At 40.4% G+C, this 21,796-nt stretch overlaps 4 protein-coding genes across 6 annotated transcripts in view; 3 read left to right on the forward strand and 1 right to left on the reverse strand.

The window, feature by feature from the left end:
* Positions 1-238: 238 nt before the first annotated feature.
* Positions 239-3,067, reverse strand: zcchc17 (zinc finger, CCHC domain containing 17). 2 transcript variants are annotated; one of them, XM_077590528.1, is made up of 7 exons: positions 2,980-3,067; positions 2,600-2,748; positions 1,475-1,575; positions 1,314-1,405; positions 1,136-1,236; positions 922-1,064; positions 239-676 (listed from the first exon to the last, which is right to left on the reverse strand). In XM_077590528.1, the coding sequence occupies exons 2-7, from the start codon at positions 2,736-2,738 to the stop codon at positions 509-511; spliced, it is 744 nt and encodes a 247-aa protein (XP_077446654.1). In that variant the 5' UTR covers positions 2,739-2,748; positions 2,980-3,067; the 3' UTR covers positions 239-508. The 2 variants fall into 2 exon arrangements, with proteins under 2 accessions (XP_077446654.1, XP_077446655.1); XM_077590529.1 differs by having other exon boundaries at positions 2,842-2,991.
* A 354-nt stretch (positions 3,068-3,421) lies between these two features.
* snrnp40 (small nuclear ribonucleoprotein 40 (U5)) lies at positions 3,422-7,669 on the forward strand. The gene is made up of 10 exons (XM_077590607.1): positions 3,422-3,678; positions 4,030-4,159; positions 4,237-4,330; positions 5,094-5,259; positions 6,078-6,200; positions 6,273-6,393; positions 6,464-6,546; positions 6,629-6,690; positions 6,796-6,899; positions 7,525-7,669. Exons 1-10 carry the CDS (start codon positions 3,565-3,567, stop codon positions 7,572-7,574), a joined length of 1,047 nt encoding a protein of 348 aa, XP_077446733.1. The 5' UTR covers positions 3,422-3,564; the 3' UTR covers positions 7,575-7,669.
* Positions 7,670-9,680: 2,011 nt separating this feature from the next.
* On the forward strand, positions 9,681-17,577 carry nkain1 (sodium/potassium transporting ATPase interacting 1). Its single transcript, XM_077590357.1, has 8 exons — positions 9,681-9,943; positions 10,139-10,479; positions 13,547-13,684; positions 14,008-14,088; positions 15,743-15,940; positions 16,473-16,533; positions 17,146-17,227; positions 17,295-17,577. The coding sequence occupies exons 2-8, from the start codon at positions 10,426-10,428 to the stop codon at positions 17,302-17,304; spliced, it is 624 nt and encodes a 207-aa protein (XP_077446483.1). The 5' UTR covers positions 9,681-9,943; positions 10,139-10,425; the 3' UTR covers positions 17,305-17,577.
* A 2,337-nt stretch (positions 17,578-19,914) lies between these two features.
* pum1 (pumilio RNA-binding family member 1) overlaps positions 19,915-21,796 on the forward strand; it is an 18,759-nt gene continuing 16,877 nt past the window's right edge. For both annotated transcript variants that reach the window (XM_077590355.1, XM_077590356.1), the window contains exon 1: positions 19,915-20,107. In XM_077590355.1, coding sequence (XP_077446481.1) covers positions 19,953-20,107 — 155 coding nt within the window. In that variant the 5' untranslated portion in view covers positions 19,915-19,952. The remainder of the gene's footprint in view (positions 20,108-21,796) is intronic.

Below are 21,796 nucleotides of genomic sequence, written 5' to 3' on the forward strand. Positions count from 1 at the left end.
GTATTTACACCAGTGGAGCAAAAACTTTGCAGAACAACCAATACATTAAAGTCAAGAAAAACACAATCAAGAGAGCTCAATTGATTACAATGAACCTTTTTTTAATGAACCAGATATATTTAAATGTAATTTGTTTGAAACCTTTTGTGCAGCATAATTGATTTGCAAGATATATTTATGTTCACTAATAACCCTTTGAAACGACTTTAATGTTTGATTGCTTTGTTCAAATTGGGAGAAAATGAATGACATTTTCCTTCAAGAGAAATAAGATTCAAGGCAACAAAGTATCAGAATCAAAAGTTCCCAGATAATGTCCACTTTCAGTCTTGTGAGCAACAAAAAAACACAGGTAGATCTGGTATTAGGACATTGTAGGTAATTCCTAGAACCAAATGTTTGTAATTATAATAAAATAAAATAAAACAATAAATGATACAAGCTTTAAAATGCAAGCTTGACACCGAAAACAGTCCTCAGTGACGGCCATTTTGCATGCGTGTTCATTTCATCTATGCTTTTGCGTTTTGTGTTTCTTGTGTTTCTTCTTGCGCTTGTTGTCATCATCTCGCTCATGACATCTCCTTTTGGGTTTACACTCACCGTCGTCACTAGTGCTGCTGTCGCTCTCCGATTCTTTTCTTTCACGTTTCCGCTTTTTCTTCGTCTTCTTTTCCTAGCGGGTAAAAGAAGAAACTATTAAAGATTAAACTCCAGTCAAAAAATGTTATATAATCATGAGCGTGACCGGACTATTCGCCGAAAGACGTTTCGCCGACGGACAGTTCGCCGCTTGAGTAATTGTACCTCTTATTTACGCTCTGATCAACTAATCTCTTTCACATCTCAAGTCAATAAGAGCGAGAGCTCTTGTTGAATCATCCTGAGAGGTTTATCACCCACTCAGGTGAGCTGGCGTACCTTCTTTTTCTTCTTGTCTTTGTCCTTGTCTTTGTCTTTCACTGCTGTTGCTGCAGATGTTTGCTGTGGCTCTTCGTCGGCCTCTTCAGGCACCAGCGCGTACTGCGACCCAGGAGCAGAAAAGCAGTCCTTCGTAAAATGGCCTAAAAGTAGGGACGTGACAACAGTTAATTGATTTTCAATGAATGCAAATCTTCCTATATTTTTTCAGCACCTTTACAGCCACATTTAGTGCAGGTGGTGTTAAGCACGGCCTCTAGGGTGATCCTGTTGCCCGTGTGGTCTCGAAACTGCCTACGTCGCCTTGCTTCCTGCCTGCACATGCAAAACCAAGTACAATGTCATATTATTATATTCACACGTATCACATACACAAAGTGAGAGCAACATACTCGGCCGAAACATTGTTGGGATCCAAGTCCCGCCCTGTGCCTTGATTGACAGATTTCATGGAGAAGGATAGCTTGATTTTTTCACCATTCATCTGCGAAGCAGAAAATGCATCAACGGAAAATTCACAATACTGTAGGTATCTGTGCACGTGTGTAATTACCTCTCTTCCGATGACTTTAATCCACACTTTCTCTCCCACATCCACAACTTCTGCGGCGCTCTCCACACGCGTGGCCGACATCTCACTTACGTGTACCAGCCCTGTATGAACATCCAATTTAACAATAACAACAAGGAAGCATTTGTATTTTATTCTGACCCTCGTGGTAAACCTGGCTTGAACCTTAGTTAATATAAAATAATTAAACTTCCTGACACAACCCACATGAGCAGGACTTCATTAAAATCATAAATAATAAGCACTTCTATATCCCAGTATTCCTGAACGCATCATGATTCATTTTCCAATTGGCAGTGGCTCCTTAGCCGGTAACCGGTCAAATAGCCTATATGGCCCCATATGGCTAATTAGCCGGTAATAATTCTGAGTGAGGTAAATAGTCAGAAACTACAGCTACGGAGCCACTGCCTAAATAATAGTCATTAAATCCCTATTCACCTAATGTTAAAATCTATCAATTGGCAATAACACATGAAATTTCAATAGTATTGGTTGAATGGTTTAGAAAATCCCCTATTCACTCAATTTTAAATAATAGGTTACCGGCTAAATAGCCCCTGGGACTATTTGACCGTTTAACGCAGGGGTAGGGAACCTGTGGCTCGGGAGCCATATGTGGCTCTTTCCATGGGTGCATATGGCTCTCCACTAACCTGTGATATAAAATATAGAAATAGCTGAGTCCTGAACACACTAATAGGAATGTCATGTTGACACTACCTCTACCACCACTTTAATCATAATTTTGTTTGACGATATCATTGATACTGATTTATTAGCAACAGCATGACAATGTTGTCAAAAGAATTCAGAGACTTTTTGTACTTTAAAAGTGGTGAAATGACAAAAAACATCACACATTTTCATGTATTTTTACCTTTCAATTCTGAAAATGGCTCTCAAGAAATAACATTAGAAAATATGAATTGTTTATGGCTCTCTGTCAAAAAGGTTCCTGACCCCTGGCTTACCGGCTAAGGAGCCACTGCCTTTCCAATTGACCAATTCTTCAGGACGACCAGTGTGTCATATCTCTTCAATAATGTACATGCAGCATGAAGTCATCACTATGTTATATTACTTTATTTATTTATTCATTTTTACCCTCCTTCTTGTAGCCTGGCAGGCGCACAAAAGCTCCATAGGTTTGCACGGAAACCACTTCCCCCTTTGAGATGCTGTAGAGGGGAGGCAATCCTTCCAGTCCTGCGGGCTCCGGTGGTGCCCCGTCTTTGTAAGACATCTTTATCCTTCTGCCAACAGTGTAATGAGAAGATTGTTAGCATTTGAGACATTTATGGTTCAATCTCCTAGACTGCAGGCTAACGTCAACACGATCCAAGCACCTCTTAGACTGGCTGGAAGTGAAAATCTCCCGGCTAGAAAACTAGTCAATAGAGCTTAAATGTTTTTAAATTTCACTTTAGGTTCATAACACATGCGGCGACATGTTGAATAAAGCGTTAAATCGCTAAAACACTCACGCTTTGTGCTAGCTACAGCAAGCTCCGGTTTCACTTCCAGTTCACAACAATCTCAACCGAGCTGGTAGCCAATTGTTGTTGCCCTTGAATCATATTGACCAATCATATAACTTGACTGTTGTCCTTAGTCCCGCCTTTATTCATAAGCACCTGCTGCCAATCTTGACTTTCTGGAGACATTCTTCTCGGTCTCAATTTCTATTTTTATGTATAGAGTTTATTTTATTTATTTATTTTAAGTCTAAGTAAATCTAGTTGATTAAAATAAATAACTATTATTTATAACAACTCCACGCCGAATCAGGAAAAAAAACTTGATTCTTCTGACCAATCAGAGAACGTTTAGCTGCTTCAGTTCGATTTCCAGGTTAACATCTTCAACAACAGGCCAAGCAAGCCAATCATCGCAGTTGCTGGAAATTTAGACCAATCAAATTCTTCCAAAACCGGTAGTACTACCTTCTGTTCTTCCCCGATTCATTACCGCTCCCTCTACCATAGCGAAAATACAACAACACGTTCTTATTTTTGCACCTAAAACAACGAAATTTCTCTCTTTTTATTGATTGTATCGATGAAGAAATAATGATCGAGGCAAAGAAGAGAATGGCTGAGATGGCGGTGGTGCCCTCCGCCGCCATGAAGAGACCCCGGACGGAGTTAGTGGCGGCGGCCCAGTCTCAGCAGCTCGTGGCGGGGGTACTTTATTCAATCTTCCGGTTCCCATACGACCGACTACGACTCTCTTCATTTCATGTTAATTACAATATATTTGTTTGTTGCCTGCTATTAATGGTGCTAGTTATCCAATCCATTTTGAACGGAAGAGGATCGATGCCATCCCTCCCAGCCAAAATGAATTGGACGTCCACCGTTGTCAATGGAACGGATAGATGAGCATTCACATCCAGTCTTCCCAGTTCAAATGAAGTTTTGTTGTTAATGGCAGGCAATGAGATAACTATTAATGGACTATAAATAGTTTTAGTGGAGGTACTTGTGCTAAAAAGTTAAAATAGCAATATTTTTGATACGTGTGGACTGCTTTAGGGACCCCCGAGGACCTCCAGCTTGCAGGCGCCCATCATGCTGATGTCGGGCCATGAGGGTGAAGTTTACTGCTGCAAGTTTCACCCCAACGGTGCCACGCTGGCTTCGTCCGGGTTTGATAGGCTCATATGTAAGTTAGCCGTGGTACAGTTTTTAAATAGCAAAAGACTTCATTGGCAAGTCATCAACTGTGTTTGTGTGTCGTAGTGATGTGGAACGTTTACGGAGACTGTGACAACTTTGCCACGCTGAAGGGTCACAGTGGAGCAGTGATGGAGCTCCACTACAACACAGATGGAAGGTCACTACATTTAATTACCGTATTTTTCGGATTATAAATCGCAGTTTTTTTCATAGTTTGGGGTGCGACTGTGTGAAATTATTCTTACTGAAATGAAGAAAACAAAAAAAGGTGAAAGTGTTTAAAAGTGACACCGAGGATGAAGATTTCATTGGATTTGGAGTGAAACTGATAGTTTGGTATACTTGTTAGTATGTTCTTTATGCTAGAGTTAAGGATTGATTTTGTGAGAGCCAATTGGAATTTGTGAGTTGGAATTAAATATGAATGGAAGCCATTAGTATGATTTTTTTTTTTGAGCAAATGGTCAAATTATTAAAGGATTCAATGTACGTATATTTGGAGGAAATGTTCTGGGGGAAAAACTGAGGTAAACAGTTTTATGTTGCAAGTTGGAACACTTTCAATTAGGCAAAAAAAAACGTTAATTATGTGGAGCCTTTTTGAATGGTGATGCAATTAAGATGATTTTTTTAGTCAAAACTAATGACCTTTTGCTCCCCAAAAAAGTACATTTTTGCTAAAAAGTTTGAAATGTAATAATGATATTTAAAGAGGCAGATAACCTTGTTATTTTTTGTGTCAAAAGAGAGCTTTTGATAAAAGGCCATGACCACCAATACAGATTTTTTTCTGTAAATGTGACATTCAATAAGTTTTTTTTTAAACAATGTGTTTAGATTTTCTGGCTAGTAGTTTACATCCCTCATTTAAAAACTTCACTTCAAATGTTGACAGGAAAATTCCCATTTTTGCCTTCCAGCTTATTGTTTTCTGCAAGCACGGACAAGACGGTCGGCGTGTGGGACAGCGAGACAGGCGAGCGAATTAAGCGCCTGAAGGGCCACACCTCCTTTGTCAATACCTGCTACCCAGCCCGCAGGGGACCCCAACTTGTGTGCACCGGTAGCGACGATGGAACCGTCAAGGTGAGGCGCCAGTAAATCTAGGACTTAAATTTAGAACAAAACACTAAACTTATGAATGGAATACAGGGAGTCCTCCAGTTAGGACCAATTTTCGGCCCAAAATGGCGACGTTACTTCAGTTTCCGCCTAAGTCGGGTTTCACTGTTAAAGTAGAAATTTAGACATGTCCCCAATCATGTTATTTAAAAAAAAAAATGGAATCAGGTAAAAAAAAAAAGATCGGGTTTTAAATTATTATTATTATTATTATTATTATTTGTATTATCTCATCAGCAAATCATGTGCCAGACCCTCACTCAAATTGGATTGGACGTCAACCGCTAACTCATTGCTAGCCTTCTCAGTCCAAATAAATAGAATATCTATCTTTCTCAATAGCATTAAATAAGTGAAGGACTATGAGCAACTAAATAATCCGGGTAGGCGTGTCCCTGATCCAATCACGTGATTGGAAATCCCAAATCCTAATTTTTAGAAGATCAGAATCAGGTGAATAAGATTGAATTGATTTTTTTTTTACTGGGTAGAAAGGCACAAAGTAATAACAAGGACAAGGATTACAGTCAAAGGAAGCACAAATATATGTTTTGTGGTAAATTAATTCTAGAGGATGGAACTGGAAGCTGTTTGACTTTGACTCTCGGCAACGTAATGTCTGACGAGCGAGGCGTCTTCGCACAACGATTTAACTGCGTGTCGCTCTCTCTTCTTTTTATTATGTTTAGCTTTTTTCCCATGCTTGTTTGTATTCAATTCCCTGTAAAACAAGATACATATGGTCACGATCCGTCATTATATATGTACGTTTTGCGTTGCAGCTCTGGGATGTGCGCAAGAAGGGCGCCGTGCACACCTTTCAGAATACCTACCAGGTCCTCGCCGTCACCTTCAACGACACCAGCGACCAGATTCTGTCCGGCGGCATCGACAACGACATCAAGGTAGCTTCGGTAACATCCATATCAATTTCCGGATGATCATTTTAATAACTTAGCTGTACTTGTGGCTCGCAGGTATGGGATCTGAGGCAGAACAAGCTGATGTACAACATGCACGGACACGGCGACTCCGTGACTGGACTCAGTCTCAGCTCGGAGGGATCCTACCTTCTCTCCAACTCCATGGACAACACGGGTAAAGTCAGACCGGAATTTTTGTGTGTGTTTTTTCTCGGATGGATTTTTGAGTGTTTATGTCCTCGCAGTACGCATTTGGGATGTTCGACCTTTCGCGCCGAAGGAAAGATGCGTGAAGATTTTCCAAGGCAACATACACAACTTTGAAAAGGTCATTTTTAGTCACTAAAACTTCTCAATGAATGCTATTTGTTTTTTTATTTATTTATTTATTTATTTTTTTAATCTTGTAGAATCTGCTGAGGTGCGCGTGGTCCACCGACGGCAGCAAGATAGCCGCCGGATCAGCTGACAGGTGATACCTAAATGAATAAATAACGGTGCATTCAAGGCTGCTAGGAAATGCAAAATGTCTTGTAGTAAAATGGTAAGAATTACCCAACGTTGCTGATTGTTTTAGGTTTGTGTACATTTGGGACACCACGTCACGACGCATCCTCTATAAGCTGCCCGGGCACGCCGGCTCCGTTAACGAGGTGGTCTTTCATCCTGAGGAGTCCGTTGGTAAGTTAGACAAATTCTGACACTAAATGCACGAGTGGAAAATGTAAATATTAATCATATTCATGCTGTTTTAATGCACTTTTTTTTATCAAAGTATCTGATGTTTTTGATATTAGTCTAATATTTTTGCCCCCATAAGACAACAACCTTTTTTGAAAACTGAAAATTACAACAACAACAAAATTCCATTGGAGATAGTTTTTTTATTATAACATTTTTAATTGAAATACAGTGTTTTCTGCAGAAATGGGATTTTTTTTCTTTTCCCCAAGGGCTTTGTATATTTTTCTTAGATTTCTATAAATGTTTGCATTTAACAATTTTTTCAGAAGAAAAAAAACTTTTTTTGCCATCGCTTTTTATGTTCAGAAGTTACTTGAAAAAAATGAATCGGTGCTTTATTTTTAAGAAAAGTGTTTGGAAAACTTAAATATGGCTCATTTTACAGAAATATTTGACTTTCCTTTACAAATCTCTTACTTTTTTCAGAACATTTTGGCAAATAATGCAATACTTGCTAAAACGATTTTTCCCCACTAAATATATATTTTGACAACTCTACAACTGTTTATTGATCATTATGTATCTGTTTATGAATTACTTAATTCTTGCTCTGTCTCCACAGTGCTCTCTGCTGGCAGCGATAAACGACTGTACATGGGGGAGATCCAGTAGAAAATGCCTGTGCAACTTAAACAAGCACAAAAATGATTTTTTTATTCCAATGTTTTTCTTCTTTTTAATAAAAATCACATATACCGCCAAGAAAACATATGTTGGGTCCTTTTATGTCTGTAAAATCTTGATCCTACCAAATATTATGAAGCACCATCAATTTCGTCACACGCAGTTTCTGCGGGTGATGACAAGTAGGCTTTTTTGTGTTGTGGTAATGACGACATGGCCTATGTCCGATTATTATTATTATATTATTATTTACAAAGAATAAAGCACCTAATCCAACCTGAAAATTTGTGGCAAACCAAACCAGCTTCCAATCCAGATTGATTTTAAATCCAGATCTAAACGTACTCCTAAAATGACAGCATATCACATGACACAATTCCAAACAGGTTCTCTTTAATAACCATTAAATATTTGTTGCATCTGTTGCAAAGCCCTATTGATGTTTGGAAAAAATAAATAATTACAAGCAGTAAATAGTCCAGTACGATAACATCTACACAGTCCTATTTTAAATCGTAATACTTCTACGCGTCTTCATACATGTGTGCAACAGATGCAGCTATATACCATACAGATATTTAAAAAAAATCTTTTGATGTGTGTAGAAAGACATTTGAGAAGACTAACCAGAATGCTACTTCTATCTGGAAGATTTAGCACACGCTATACTTTATTACTTCTGTTAAGGACATTTTCTTGTTAGATTATAAACTTGTATCATACTTAGTTTTCTGCACAAGTATAGTACCAAAATATTTAAACTGATAGATCTCCTGAATTCAATTCGGATCTGATTCAGTTTTGATAAGTAAATCAAGTCCAGATGTGATACAGGTTTGAATAGATTTTGGTTTTAATTTAATTTTTTAAAATGATTTTCGACACTTGGAATTGAAATTTGTCATGTACTGTACGTAGACTGGAATGTGTCATTTGAAAACAGGTCGACTCCAGTTTCAGTTGTGTTTCAACAAATTGAACTCAAATAAAATGTGAATTCAATTCAAATGTGGATTCAGAAGTGAATGGTGTCCAGTCAAAATTTGATCCAGACTTGATCTTGTTAAAATTCTATTTATATACCATAACTAAGCATCAGACTATTCCCTTGTTGCTGGGTTTAAAAGTTCTTAACTCCATTTTTATTTTATTTTAGGGTCATTAAACAAATATTAAATATCATTAAAATTATTCATGAAGTTGGGTGCTCTCTTTTTTCATTAAATTTGCATTGGTCTTTCTCTTTGAGTCATCAAATAAGTAAAAAAAATGGATCTAAATTTGGTCGCTAGAATCAAATTTGCTAAGAATGTCTGTGTAAAACTTGGATCAGATCTGGTTTGAATTCAGTTTAGTTTTATGTTATCTGCGCAGACAAATGTAAATGCTGACTATAAGACTTCATATTCTCTGCCCCTCTCTTATGTTTACAAGTCTCGTGGGGGTGCTCGAGCCAAACCCAGCACAATATGGGATCCACCGTGAACTGGCTAAAAGCCAATTACAGGATAAAACCTAATCAAAAACCAAACTTATCCCACTCCATCCACATACCGGATCAGATCTGTCTTTGAAAGTTATGGTAAATAAATAGAATTCCAACAAGATCAAGTCTGGATCAAATTTTGACTGGACACCATTCACTTCTGAATCCACACACTCTCGTTACCGAATTCTTCCGCGTTACAATGCCGTTGAACCAAAATGGCGGAAGCCGAAGCGATGGTGTGAATTTGGAGGCATTACAATTGGAAATTTGGTACTTTTCTGAAATGATTGCTTCAAAAAAAATTAAGTTACAATTTTTGGGGGTTTGGGAGGTTGTCCGGAGTCCCGGAGTTTGTCTTGTATTTCCGGGTAAACCCCTGAAATTCCAGGGTAGTTGGCAGATCTGGGTTCCCTAACCCTGATATATATGCTTGAATCTGACTACGTATATAGTGGAGAATGTCAATCCATCCTGATGTCCTTTTGTTGCCCCCCTCCTGCAGGAAGCAGGCAGCTCCTCCTCGAGGGGGGTCGCCAACCACGGCTAGCCCCCACCCCCACCCTCCTCCTCCTCCCTCCCTCCTTCCCTCCCTCCCTCCTCCTCCTCCACGCTCTCCCGCCTCTTTCCCCCTCACTCGTCCGTCTCCTCTTGCGCACGCCCCGGCACCGATTGTTGACAAAAGACGGCGGCGACGAGAGACGAAGCTAACCTGGCCGGTGTCCTTTTTTTTGTTTACCCCCTTCCTGTCCAGAACCCCCGCAAAGGAACCAAAACCGGTGTCGGTGGAGCGCAACCGAGGGTTTCGAGACGACCGTGGACCAAAAAAAAGCCCCAAAACGAGCCTCTAATTGTTGTTCATCCGAACGTGGTGAGTCACAACGGGCCGCTTTGTGCTTCCGAATCCGAAGAAACGTCGCCTCCTCCCCGCTACGTCTCCGAATGATTCGGCTATCATATGATGCCCATTTCTGTCTCCAGCCTTGGGCCCATTATAACACTTTTCTGCCTCTCTTTGTGCCTTTGTGTGTGCGTGTGTGTGTGTGTGTATGCACCCCCCCTCTAGACCCTCCGGAAGGTGTGGCCGAGGTGATTCTGTTGTCGCTGGTGGTCTGACCGCAGCGGGCCTGACCAAAAAAGTGGAAAAAGAATTGGACATTTTCCGCGTGGAAATGGGTCAGTAGCTGTAAAGGAGCCAAGAAGCGGTCGAGGGAAGGAAGGAGGCGCTAGGGAGGGCCTCCTCAGCCCGGTATGGTGTGAGCTGACTCTGCCGAGGCAAGTCTGGATCTGAACGGGGAACCGTCCTTCCCCCGGAGCCTCCGCGGTCCCAAGCCGCGTGCCGAGTCCTCCGAGATGGGGAAGTGCAACGGGAGATGCACGCTGCTGGTCATATGCTCTTTGCAGCTGGTGAGTTGAAGAAACCTTTATGTAATGCCAAGTTTTTTACAAATATATATTTTAATAGGGAATCTGTTTTCAAACCTATTTGAAACTTGAGTGGATCAGGTTGAAGTAAAATGTTGTATCCAAATGTGACTGACTAAAGTTTGAAATTCCGTCTTGATTCAGCCATCAAATGTGTTTATTACATTATATCCAGATTCGATCTGGATTACATCAATTCACTGTCTGTATAAAATTTAGCTCCACATCCGATATGGATTACATAAATTAACTGCCTGTATAAAATTTAACTCCACATCTGATCTGGTTTACATAAATTCAATGTCTAAAATTTAACAAGGTTTGCCTTAGTTAGAATGAGGGTTGCTATGTAAAAAAAAAAATGTGGAACCAAATTCAATTTGAAGTAAAAGGTTGAATCCAAATTTGACTGACTAAAGTTTGAAATTCGGTTTTCAGTTCAGTCATCAAATGTGTTTATTAAATTGGATCCAGATTCGATCTGGATTACATTGATTCACTGCCTTAATAAAATTTAACTCCAGATCCGATCTGGATGACATAAATTCACTGTCTAAGATTTAACCAGGTTTGCCTTAGTTAGAATGAGGGTTGCTATGTAAAAAAGTGTATAAAAAATGTGGAACCAAATTCAATTTGAAGTAAAAGGTTGAATACAAATGTGACTGACTAAAGTTTGAAATTAGGTCTTGAGTTCAGCCGTCAAATGTGTTTATTAAATTGGATCCAGATTCGATCTGGATTACATCAATTCACTGTCTATATGAAATTTAACTCCACATCCAATCTGGATTATACATAAATTCAATGTCTAAGATTTAACTAAGTGTTAACTTTCGTTGTAATTTAGCCTTGCTCATTGAATCCAATTTTAACTTGAATTCTTCATGAATGGAGATTAGGGGGAAATTCAATATGTAATTTAATTTTATGGAATCTAGTTTTTTTTTTAAAACATAGATCATGTTTAATCCAGATGTGGTTTAGCTGTATTTATGGATCTATAAAATGTCAGTTCAAATGAGAATCGGTCCTCGTCTGATCCATATGGCAATTTTAGAAGCAATGCTAAAATTTCATAGTGCATAATTAAATGCATCTTTGAGTCTCTAGCCTCAAATTTACCCTCTTTTTTTACACTTAGTTTCTTTTGCGATGACGCTGATTATTCTTACTTTTATGGTTGTTTTGGGGACCTGGTTCTGTTGTTGCTCTTGGTAATAACAACATCCACAGGATTTATGAAGGGAGGCCTTTTTTTTCCGACTACGGCACCCACATAAATCAAAGCGATTACATACGAGATATCTTGTTATCTCAAAAGAAAGACCGTTAACCAGACAAATTGCTGCGCATTGCACACTGCGTATACAAACACGTTTCTTCTTTCTAGAAAGAGTTTTGGCTAATAAATCACACACCGGTTAGCATACCAAACTGTATGTACAGTAGGAGTGTAATTACAGATAGATAAGGTCTGAGGTTCCTGTACGCCTCCCATAAATGTTAGACACTGTGCCCTGCTCTAGGGTATAATTAGAGTAGCGTGCTACATGCGGTGTAATCAGACATTTTTGTCCAGTACAGTCAGTGCTTTCAGTTGCAGCTGCCTTGTGTGTATTGGTGTGTGTGTGTGTGTGTGTGTTGGTGCAAGGAAGGGGGTTGGTCAGGGGTGAGACTTTGCCCTAAAACATGCTCCGAAGGGCCCCCAATCGCCATCTGGTGTCCATTCTCAAGTTAAACTTAGCGACTTTGTGTGTCTAAAACAGCAATGTCAAAGTCACTTTTGGTTGGCAGGACAAATTCAGGGCAACCAAGAAATTTCTCAAATACGGGATGAAATACAGTTCTAATCTAATCTAATTTAGATTATCAGGATTACCGTATTTCCGGACTATAAATCGCACTTTTTTAAAAACAGTTTGGGCTGCGACTAATACTCAAGTGCGACTTATGTCATGTTTTTTTTTCTATCTGAACACTGACAGCCTGTTATGTAGTTATTTTAGGCTGAAAAAAATATAGGTGAAAATCTTAAACATCTAACCCAGGGGTAGGGAACCTATGGCTCGGGAGCCACATGTGGCTCTTTTGATGGGTGCATATGGCTCTGAGCTAAAATATAGAAACCAATGGTGAGAGAAAAGAGTCCCGAACGCACCAATAGGAACGTCACATCGGCACTGAGGCATTGATTTTTTTTTTCATTAGTCTTCTGCATTCATTCTTTCATTGATACTCATTGAACTCATTGACATTCATTGATTAGCAACATCTTAACAATGTTGTCAAAATAATTAAGAGACTTTTTGTACTTTAAAAGTTGTAAAATGACAAAAAAAATGTGCAGATTTTTCATGTGTTTTGGCTTTTAAATTGTCATTATGGCTCTCAAGGAATAATATTTGAAAATAGCAATTGTTTATGGCTCTCTCTTTCAAAAAGGTTCCCGACCCCTGATCTAACCTATAATTTAATCTGAATAAAATATATTTAAATACTATTTTACACATTGGGATTTTAGGGTAATTACAGCTCACTTTATGTCAAGTTTAGATCATTTCCTATTGGGTGAGGGGATTTCTGGGCTGCTTTCTGTTCGTGGGTTGCTTTGTGTTGATTTTGGGGGATTTTCAGGCCACTTCCTGTTGTTTGCAGTCATGCACACACTCGGAAAATTCCGTTTTCGCGGCAAGTGTCAAAAAATATAAGCATTTCATTATGTATGTAGTATGAATGATCTCAAAAGTGGGCCAAGTCGGACTCCCTGGCGGACCGCTTCTGGCCCGCGGTCCGTAACTTTCACAGCTATGGTCTAAAATTAGATCTTTTTTTGTCCCGTCCAAATGTAATAAGTGTGTAATACGAGCCCGGTGATGGTTTTAAGTCGTGTGTGTGTGTGTGTGTGTTGGAGGCCATTGTTGGGATTGCGGCCCGTTCATCCTCATTAGTTTGTGTCACCGGGGAAGTTACCGTGGCAACGGCCACTGGCGTTTGGGTGTCGCAACCATGTTCTAACAGGGACTTTTCTTGTTCTTTCTCATCCCAGGTGGCCGCCCTCCAGAGGCAGGTGTTTGACTTTCTGGGGTACCAGTGGGCGCCCATCCTGGCCAACTTCCTGCACATCATGGCCGTCATCTTGGGCATGTTCGGCACGGCGCAGTTTCGTTTCCGATACCTCATATTTGTGAGTACGACAAGTGTGCGATTCTAGAAAAATGGACTACAGTAATCCCTCGAATATCGCGGTTAATGTAGACCAGATAGCGCGATAATCGGAAAATGGCAAAGTAGGGTCACCCCTATTATAACTTTATTTTTCAGTGCTGAGTCCTAATTGCAAGAGTTTCAATGTGTATTTTCACATTTTTATGAACTTTATTTTTTTTATGTATAATTAAGAGCGCGGGAAAAAATTGCGATATAGTGAATTTGCGATATGTGAAGACGTGATAATCGAGGGATTACTGTAATAGGCTAACGTGAGTCAAAGCTATGGTGTGATTGCAGTATGCAGTGTGGCTGGTGTTGTGGGTGGGCTGGAACTCCTTCATCATCTGCTTCTACCTGGAGGTGGGAAACCTATCACAGGTGAATTTTCCGTCTGCTCGTGATTCGATAACTTCTTCTAGGGAACACTTGCACAGTGTGAACAGGTTAATCCAGATCAGGAAAGCTTTGAATGAAATTTGGAATGTGTCTGCTTGTAAAATTGACATCAGACAACATTATGATCCAGATCAGATCAGGTTTGAATCATGTTTTGCTCTTTAACCTTTAAAATATAAATATAAAAATCCCGAATATGGGATGAATAAAGTTATCTAATCTAAAAATGGTGTTTAAGTGGAATTTATTTTATATTTGTATGGATAAACTGAATTTAACAATGAACAAAATGAGCTTGAATGAAATTTTAAACCTGGATACATCTGAAATTTAACACATTCAACAAATATTAATCCAGATCTAGTTTAAATAAAATCTCTCCGTTCTCTAAAATATTTTTGACGTTAAATTCTAATAAAATATGTTCTAAATTGTATTTTTACATATACAGCGCCTAGGATATGTTCAAACTGAATGTAACGTGACCAACTCCACTTTGAATGAAATGTTTTCATGTGTAAAATAGTTTTTAAATATATTTCTTGTTTGCAGTAGCAAGACACACAAGACATTGTAGACCTAGTTAAAAAAAAACTGGAGCCACACAATGTAACACCAAACAAATATAGACATAAACCAACAAAATAGAATAACCAGCATTGGAGATTTTGTATTTTGATGATGAAAAACTAGACAAACATTCTAAAGTTAGCAATCCACAATAGTTTTGACTCCTAATTCTCCTCCGGAATAAAATGACAGAAGACCACCAATGGCCTAGCAACTTAAAACGCACTCAGGAGGAAAGTTGATGACGGAATTGGATCTCCCTTGAATACAAAAGTAACAGCAGAGTAGCTTCAAGGCCTCCAGAGACCAATGAACGAACACGAGGGGGGAAGGGGCAAAAAAAAATAAGCACACCAAAATGCCCCCTTTTTTCCCCCCTTTTTTCCCCCCTCTCTTCCCCAGCGGTTTTAAGAGTAGACGACCACGTTCCAGCAACCGCAAAGTCGGCTTTCCTCTCTAAGGGCGCATCCCTCCCTCCCTGGCATCTTTCTTTTTCCATGTGCTATTTTAAAGACCACCGCAGAGTTTTCGAGTCTATCCCCATTAGACCAGAATGTAACAATTACTGCCTTTTGCACGCCGTTACATCAGAAAAATCTGTCAACAAAGTGCTCTTTATAATATTTAATAGGAGTTTGATGATGTTCCATCACCGACAAACACTTTCCCAGAGGGCAACTTGCTTGTAATATTGAGAGCAATGATAAATGATTACTTTGTTACGACTTTGTTTTTACTATTTGTTGGCAATCTTTTGGTGAATGGTAAAAATAGTCCGGGGAAACAATTGTGGAAAATACAGTAAGATGTCAACTTTAACGTTAAGGCTACCGAAGATGACATTTGGTGAAAGCCTACTAGGTACGACTCGTACGGTGTTTGTAAGGTTTTTTGGGGGTTTGTAAGGGGAATCAATAATCATTTATAAGGGCAGTTATCGGCAGAGGTTGACAGGTATGTTAATGTTAATTGACAGAACTGGGGCTCATTTAACCAACGATCCAGGGGGGGGGCGCTGTTTCCTTATTGTAATGTTTTTTTTTTTTTTTTTTTAACGTGTCTGTAGGACAGGGACTTTCTGATGACATTCAACACGTCACTGCATCGTTCCTGGTGGATGGAGCACGGTCCCGGTTGCCTAGTGACGCCGGTGTTGGACTCCCACTTGGCCCCCGACGACCACCACGTCATCACCGTTTCCGGCTGCCTCTTGGACTACCAGTACATTGAAGTGCTGAGCTCGGCCATTCAGGTCCTTTTGGCTGTAAGTATAAACTTCTGATTGGATACAGGCTTGCGGGTATTAATACTTACACGCTATAAACCAGGGGTGTCCGACTCGGGTTGGTTCGCAGGCCGCGTTAACGTCAACTTGATTTCACGTGGGCCGGACCATTTTAGATAGAATATTTAGGTTTTTTTTAAATAAATGGATTAAAAGAACTGGATTAAAAGCCCTGAATATTCCGTTTTTTATAGATCTAAAACAATGTTTATTTTAGCTTTTTATATATATTTTTAGATTTTACAAAATGATTTTTGAACTAAAAACACAGAAAAAAATGATTGAAAAATTACAATTATTGATTTACAAGGGGGAAAAATCAGGAAATTTAATATACATCTATACTCTTCATTTTAATTTGATCCTAAAACAGAAAGTCGGCACTCATGATTGACTTTCCCGGGCCACACAAAATGATGCGGTGAGCCAGATTTGGCCCCCGGGCCGCCACTTTGACACATGTGCTATATACTGTACAGGATGTAACGTGCCACCATTTTGTCTTGAACAGCTTTTTGGTTTCGTGTACGCGTGCTACGTCAGCAAAGTCTTCCAGGACGACGAGGACAGCTGTAAGTCTTTTTGCATTTGTTTTCAGAGAAAACTTATTAATGATCAAATTAGTCATCATCTATTTTGATAGTTTATAATGCGTTTAGATATTTTCCAAACGCTCTTTTTTGAACCCCAAAAATATAAGGTGATAGACGTCCAATTCATTTTATGTAGTAGTACAGTGATACCTCGAGATACGAGCTTAATTCGTTCCGGGACTGAGCTCGTCTGTCGATTTACTCGTAACTCAAATGAACGTTTCCCATAGAAATGAACTAAAAACAAATAAATTTGTTCCAACTTCCAACCCTCTGAAAAAAACCCAAAACAGGATATTGGATTGGAAAAACACTTTTATTTGTTCTAATTCGCCATCTATTAACAAAGTAACAAATAACTAGTGGTTTAATAGTACTAAAATGTGTTTAATAGTACTAAAATTAGATGGATTTTGCAGAGGGGAGAGAGAGAGGGGGACTTTTTGCACGGAAATGAATGAGGTCATTGATTTTTACTATAATTTGGACAATGTCGGCGGGCCGGATTAAAAAGCCTAACGGGCCGTATGTGGCCCGCGGGCCGTAGTTTGCCCATGTCTGCCCTAACCTGTTCTCTCTTCATCTTTCCAGTCGACTTCATCGGCGGTTTCGATTCATACGGCTACCAGCCTCCGCAGAAGTCCTCGCACCTCCAACTGCAGCCTCTTTACACGTAAATGTGGCACACGACTCTCATCCCGTCCCCCTTTCAATTCTAACGTCTTTTTTCTCCACCACAGGGCTGGCTAAAGAACACTTCCTTCTGGCCAGAGGCCAAACAGTGCCACTTTGAATAGAACAAGTTGCTGTACCCAATTAGAGGACTTGATTACCCTCGCCTTGAAGACGAGATATGTGCGAGTGTGTGTGTGTGTGTGTGCCTGAGTAAGATTACCATCCCTGAATGGAATGTACCAATCTCAGGGATGAACCAGCATGTTGGATAGGTGGCTAGATGGAATGAATCGGAATGAGGAGACTGTCAATTTTCCAGAGACAGTTCTTTACCAGCCATTAACACAAATGTGTGTACAGTGGTACCTCAAGATACGAGCTTAATTCTTTCCGAGACTGAGCTCGTATGTCGAATTTCTCGTAACTCAAACCAACGTTTCCCATAGAAATGAACTCAAAACAAATGAATTCGTTCCAACCCTCTGAAAAAACACCCAAAACAGGATATTGGATTGGAAAAACATTTTTATTTCTTCTAATTCGCCATCTATTAACAAAGTAACAAATAACTAGTGGTTTAACATTACTAAAATGTGTTTAATAGTACTCAAATTATACGGATTTTGCAGGGGGGAGAGAGAGAGAGAGAGATGGACAGAGAGGGGGGAACTTTTTGCACGGCAACGCGCTCGTAACATAACATAAACAAATTTAAACGAACTTGGATGACGATGCAGACACACTCAAAATTAAGTTTCATCTAACCTTATACTGAACATAATTCTAATTTTGTTTGAAATTTGTATACCTTTCTTTGGCTCCATTTGCCCCGCCTCCACCCTGACTTTCAGATGCAACCTATCGAGGGTTGTTTGCTTTTGTCTTCCCTTCAAAATATTCCCGATATGATGCACACCAATGTCCTCACAATAGGATAACGCACGACCGCTTGCCAACGAGAAATAGTCTATACACCGCTCGTATTAGCGATCGCTCCGCCATTCGCACTGACTAACGAGAAAAAAAAACACTGAAAAAAAATACAAGGCTCCGCCCAGTGCTCGTAGAGACATTACACGAGGGAGTTGCGATGATGTTCTTATGAGCAGCATCTCGCGTCCTCTGTCTGCTCGTATATCAAAATTTGTCTCGTATCTCAAGATAAATATCTGCTCAAAATTGTACCCGTATCTCAAATTGCTCGTATGTCGAGGCACTCGTATCTCGAGGTACCACTGTAGTGTACTCCAGTATGTGTGTGTGTGTGTGTATGTGTCACAGGTGCAATTGAGATCGATTGTTGTTGTGGGAGGGAGCGTCACGTAATTTAAAAAAAGAAAAGAAAAGGCACGACTCATTGTCATTTTAGAATGTGTTGATGTCAAACTAGAGCAGTTTTAAGATTTCTGCTCCCAATTCCATCTGCAATGACTCCTTTAAATGTTAAAAAAAAGAAACTTAAGCAATAGAAGGAAACGGAAGTTTCGCCATTTGTGTCGTCTATTTACGTTCAGGTCCAATTTAGTGCCGATAGGGTGAATTTATTAAGAGGAGTTGGCAGTGCAGATGGTGTTGGGATCAGGCATTAGTGTGTCTTTGGGGAGGGGTGGATAATGTGCATGTAAATAACCAGCCAATGACTGATTTTGTTTAGACAAAAAGAGGGGCTTGCATTAGGTTGTGGCGGGGTATATTTTTTTCTTTGTATCTGTGTGTCTTGTTGGTTCTCTCACTCTCAAATATTGTAACACGCCATTGGACACTTTTTGTCTGTCAAATGGGAGCAGAGGAACGAAGGGTGGGGGACAGCTATGACATAAACACCTTTACAGAAAGGTGCACGGTACAGTTTAAATAATAAAAACACACTTTGTACATGAAAAACAAACGTGTATGCTCATTGTTTATTACTTGTTTATTGATTCAATTCAATTTTTACATTGATTTGAATGAAACCTCTATTAACTCTTGCGTTACCGAATAGTATACCGTATTTTCCGCACTATAAGGCGCAACGGAGTATAAGGCGCTCATTCAATAAATGGCCTAAAAAAATTCATATATATAGCGCCCTGGATTATAAAATGCAGTAGTATAGTGGTAGGGAATTGTTTTATGTGAATAAAGTTAGAGTTGTTAAAATAGTAAAATATAGCAAAACCACACACAGTAATATAAAAACTAAAAACATTTGGAATTCCCATCCATCTAAAAATATGCATTCAAGAGGAACCGCACGTTGTTGCCATGACGACAGTGTATGCATTACGTCACCCCTACACACTTTGCGGCAGTCTTCCCTGGATCCCGGGGGGTCGGACCGGGAGTGTCACCCACTCAGCGTGGCCGGGATCAGCCTTCTAATTTGGGCTTGCATTTTTGGGGGGTGAAGGCACACCTCGTGACGTTCAGTCTGTCTGACCACAGCGCGTTGCCATGGTTGCCAGTTACCTGGTTGTCATGGAGACAGAGCCCCTACCCCCATAACAGTATTTTATTTCATTAAAATACGATAATATGCTTGTTTGATTAGTATCAGTATGTTGTAGTGCCGGAAACATAGTCTCTTTGCCTCTACGGTACAGCGATGAAAGTACACTATTCGTTCATTGACAAACCGCGTGAATGAGGTCCAAACCGCGTGAATGAGGTCCATAAATGCAGCAGACGGCCTAACAAAGAAAGCGGGCCCCGGTGCGGCCCTCCCCTCCCCGGTTGGCGCAATGAACCGCACGCTCTCTCCTGGCCCTCCCGTCTCTTCCCATCATGCAGCGCTCGCGCCTACTCCTCCGCCGAGCCGCCATGTTGTCGGAGTGAAATCCTGGGGCGTAAGAGAGAAGCTGGGGCCGAAATCCGCGAGCATCCACCCTCTCCGCCGGTGAGTGGCGCCTGCTGTCCGCTCGCGATACATTTGCACGCCGCTTAGTCACCCACCGGTGCGGATATTGTCGCCATGGAGGGCTGAGAGGGGCGCCTTTTGTGAGACGGAGCCGACTCGCCTCCCGAGCTTTCAGTCCCCCCCACCCCCCTTTCCTCCTGTTGTGTCGGTCTTCCGCTCCAGACAGCTCGCGGGCCTTTGTTTAGCACCCGCGTCACGAGTACCGGTTCGGCCGCGGGGGGCTCGACGCACCGGCGAGAGAAACGTTTGTCCCAGCAGCAACGCCGCTTGTTATTAAACACTTTTGGGGCACCGGTTCGCCCGGGGCTGAAAGCGGCGTGAAGTTGGAGGAGGAGGGAGGCCGTGTTATTGTTGCTAGACACCCACAGAGCAAGCGACCACCGAACCGAGCCTTCTTCTCGCCAAAGCCGCTTCCGGCGTGAGTGAACCCGGGCTACGTGCGAATGTAAGCCTCGTTTATCCATTGCCAGGGCCGGTGGCCGTTCTGCCTGCTTTTGTTGTGTCATGTCCGCTGTGTGTGGAGGACTAACGTGAGTGAGTACACGAAGGAGCTAACCTGTATTGTCACACCCCGTTAATGTAGCCGGTTGTGGTTACATGCTACATACAGTCAACGTACTGGTCAGTAGACCACCGGTGCGTTTTCCGGTTCTCGTTGGCATTCACCCCGAGAATAGTCACTCGTTTCCGGATGCTAAAAGCATGTCATGTCGGGGAATGACACTAGTGTTGTGGATTTCCGGGAGTTTGTCCAATGGCCTCCACGTTGCTTTGACCGTAATGTCTGGCATTTGTAACAAAGAGACTTGGTCAAGGGGGTATATTTCATCCTTTTGGCCATGTTTTGACATTTCTTTTTATATTTGATAAATTGTCTTTCGTCAAAAGGGGGTGTGTATGTCTGAAGATGGCTAACATGCTAATAGAATGAAACAATATGGCTCGGAGTGTCCTCAGCCGAATTTAAACCTGGAGACTTTTTTTTCTTCCTAAAAAGAGATTAAATGGGGTAAGGTAATGGGGGGGTTGTAAAAGACAGATTGGCCTTTGCGTGTTACACTATTTGGGGGATGTTAACCTGCTCAGCATCCATCTGTTCACACTGAAAGAATCACAACAGAAAGTGAGCATTGTGATCATTGTCAGGGCAGACATTTTGTTTTGAGAAGAATATGATTGTGCAGGTGAGAACCTTTGCACAAATGCTTAGATCATCAAAAACAAGAATTAAAATATCCAAAAAGTCCACTTTGAGGATCCTTTTAAAATAGATTTCCATGTTATCACAGATAATTGAATTGATTATATATTAACTCAACCACAGGGAGTCTGTGAGTCAAAATGGTATTTGGTTTCAAGTGTCCAATTGAACTCTGTTACCTATTCAGGGATTTTTTTAATTGTTCATTTATAAATAATGAGGAATGCTGAAATGTGCAAGTTAGCACTTTACTTGTAAATGGTTTCCCCCACGGAGATTACAGTGTAAAATGTTAGAGTCCATTTATAGCATAGTATTTAATGTCTGCTTAATGAATCATTTCAATGTCCTCAGGGATTAAAAAGAACAAATTTTCAGAACAGATAGAGGCAAACAATTGGGTCAGTTCTTTCACCTAATAAAGAGTTTTCATGAAATGGTTTACAATAAACTGTGTTATAATGTTA

This window comes from Stigmatopora argus, chromosome 21, assembly GCF_051989625.1.
Source record: "Stigmatopora argus isolate UIUO_Sarg chromosome 21, RoL_Sarg_1.0, whole genome shotgun sequence".
In the NCBI taxonomy this organism is placed as follows: Eukaryota; Metazoa; Chordata; class Actinopteri; order Syngnathiformes; family Syngnathidae; genus Stigmatopora; species Stigmatopora argus.

Excerpts from the sequence above, each read along its gene's own strand:
- nkain1 (XM_077590357.1), top strand. The coding sequence starts at position 10,426 with ATGGGGAAGTGCAACGGGAGATGCACGCTGCTGGTCATATGCTCTTTG. Across the intron at positions 14,089-15,742 it reads AGGTGGGAAACCTATCACAG|GACAGGGACTTTCTGATGAC; the intron begins GTGAATTTTCCG and ends ACGTGTCTGTAG. Across the intron at positions 15,941-16,472 it reads CCATTCAGGTCCTTTTGGCT|CTTTTTGGTTTCGTGTACGC; the intron begins GTAAGTATAAAC and ends TGTCTTGAACAG.
- zcchc17 (XM_077590528.1), bottom strand. The coding sequence starts at position 2,738 with ATGTCTTACAAAGACGGGGCACCACCGGAGCCCGCAGGACTGGAAGGA. Across the intron at positions 1,576-2,599 it reads GCCAGGCTACAAGAAGGAGG|GGCTGGTACACGTAAGTGAG; the intron begins GTAAAAATGAAT and ends ATGTTCATACAG. Across the intron at positions 1,065-1,135 it reads CACTAAATGTGGCTGTAAAG|GCCATTTTACGAAGGACTGC; the intron begins GTGCTGAAAAAA and ends CCCTACTTTTAG.
- snrnp40 (XM_077590607.1), top strand. The coding sequence starts at position 3,565 with ATGATCGAGGCAAAGAAGAGAATGGCTGAGATGGCGGTGGTGCCCTCC. Across the intron at positions 6,394-6,463 it reads CAACTCCATGGACAACACGG|TACGCATTTGGGATGTTCGA; the intron begins GTAAAGTCAGAC and ends ATGTCCTCGCAG. Across the intron at positions 6,691-6,795 it reads GCCGCCGGATCAGCTGACAG|GTTTGTGTACATTTGGGACA; the intron begins GTGATACCTAAA and ends TGATTGTTTTAG.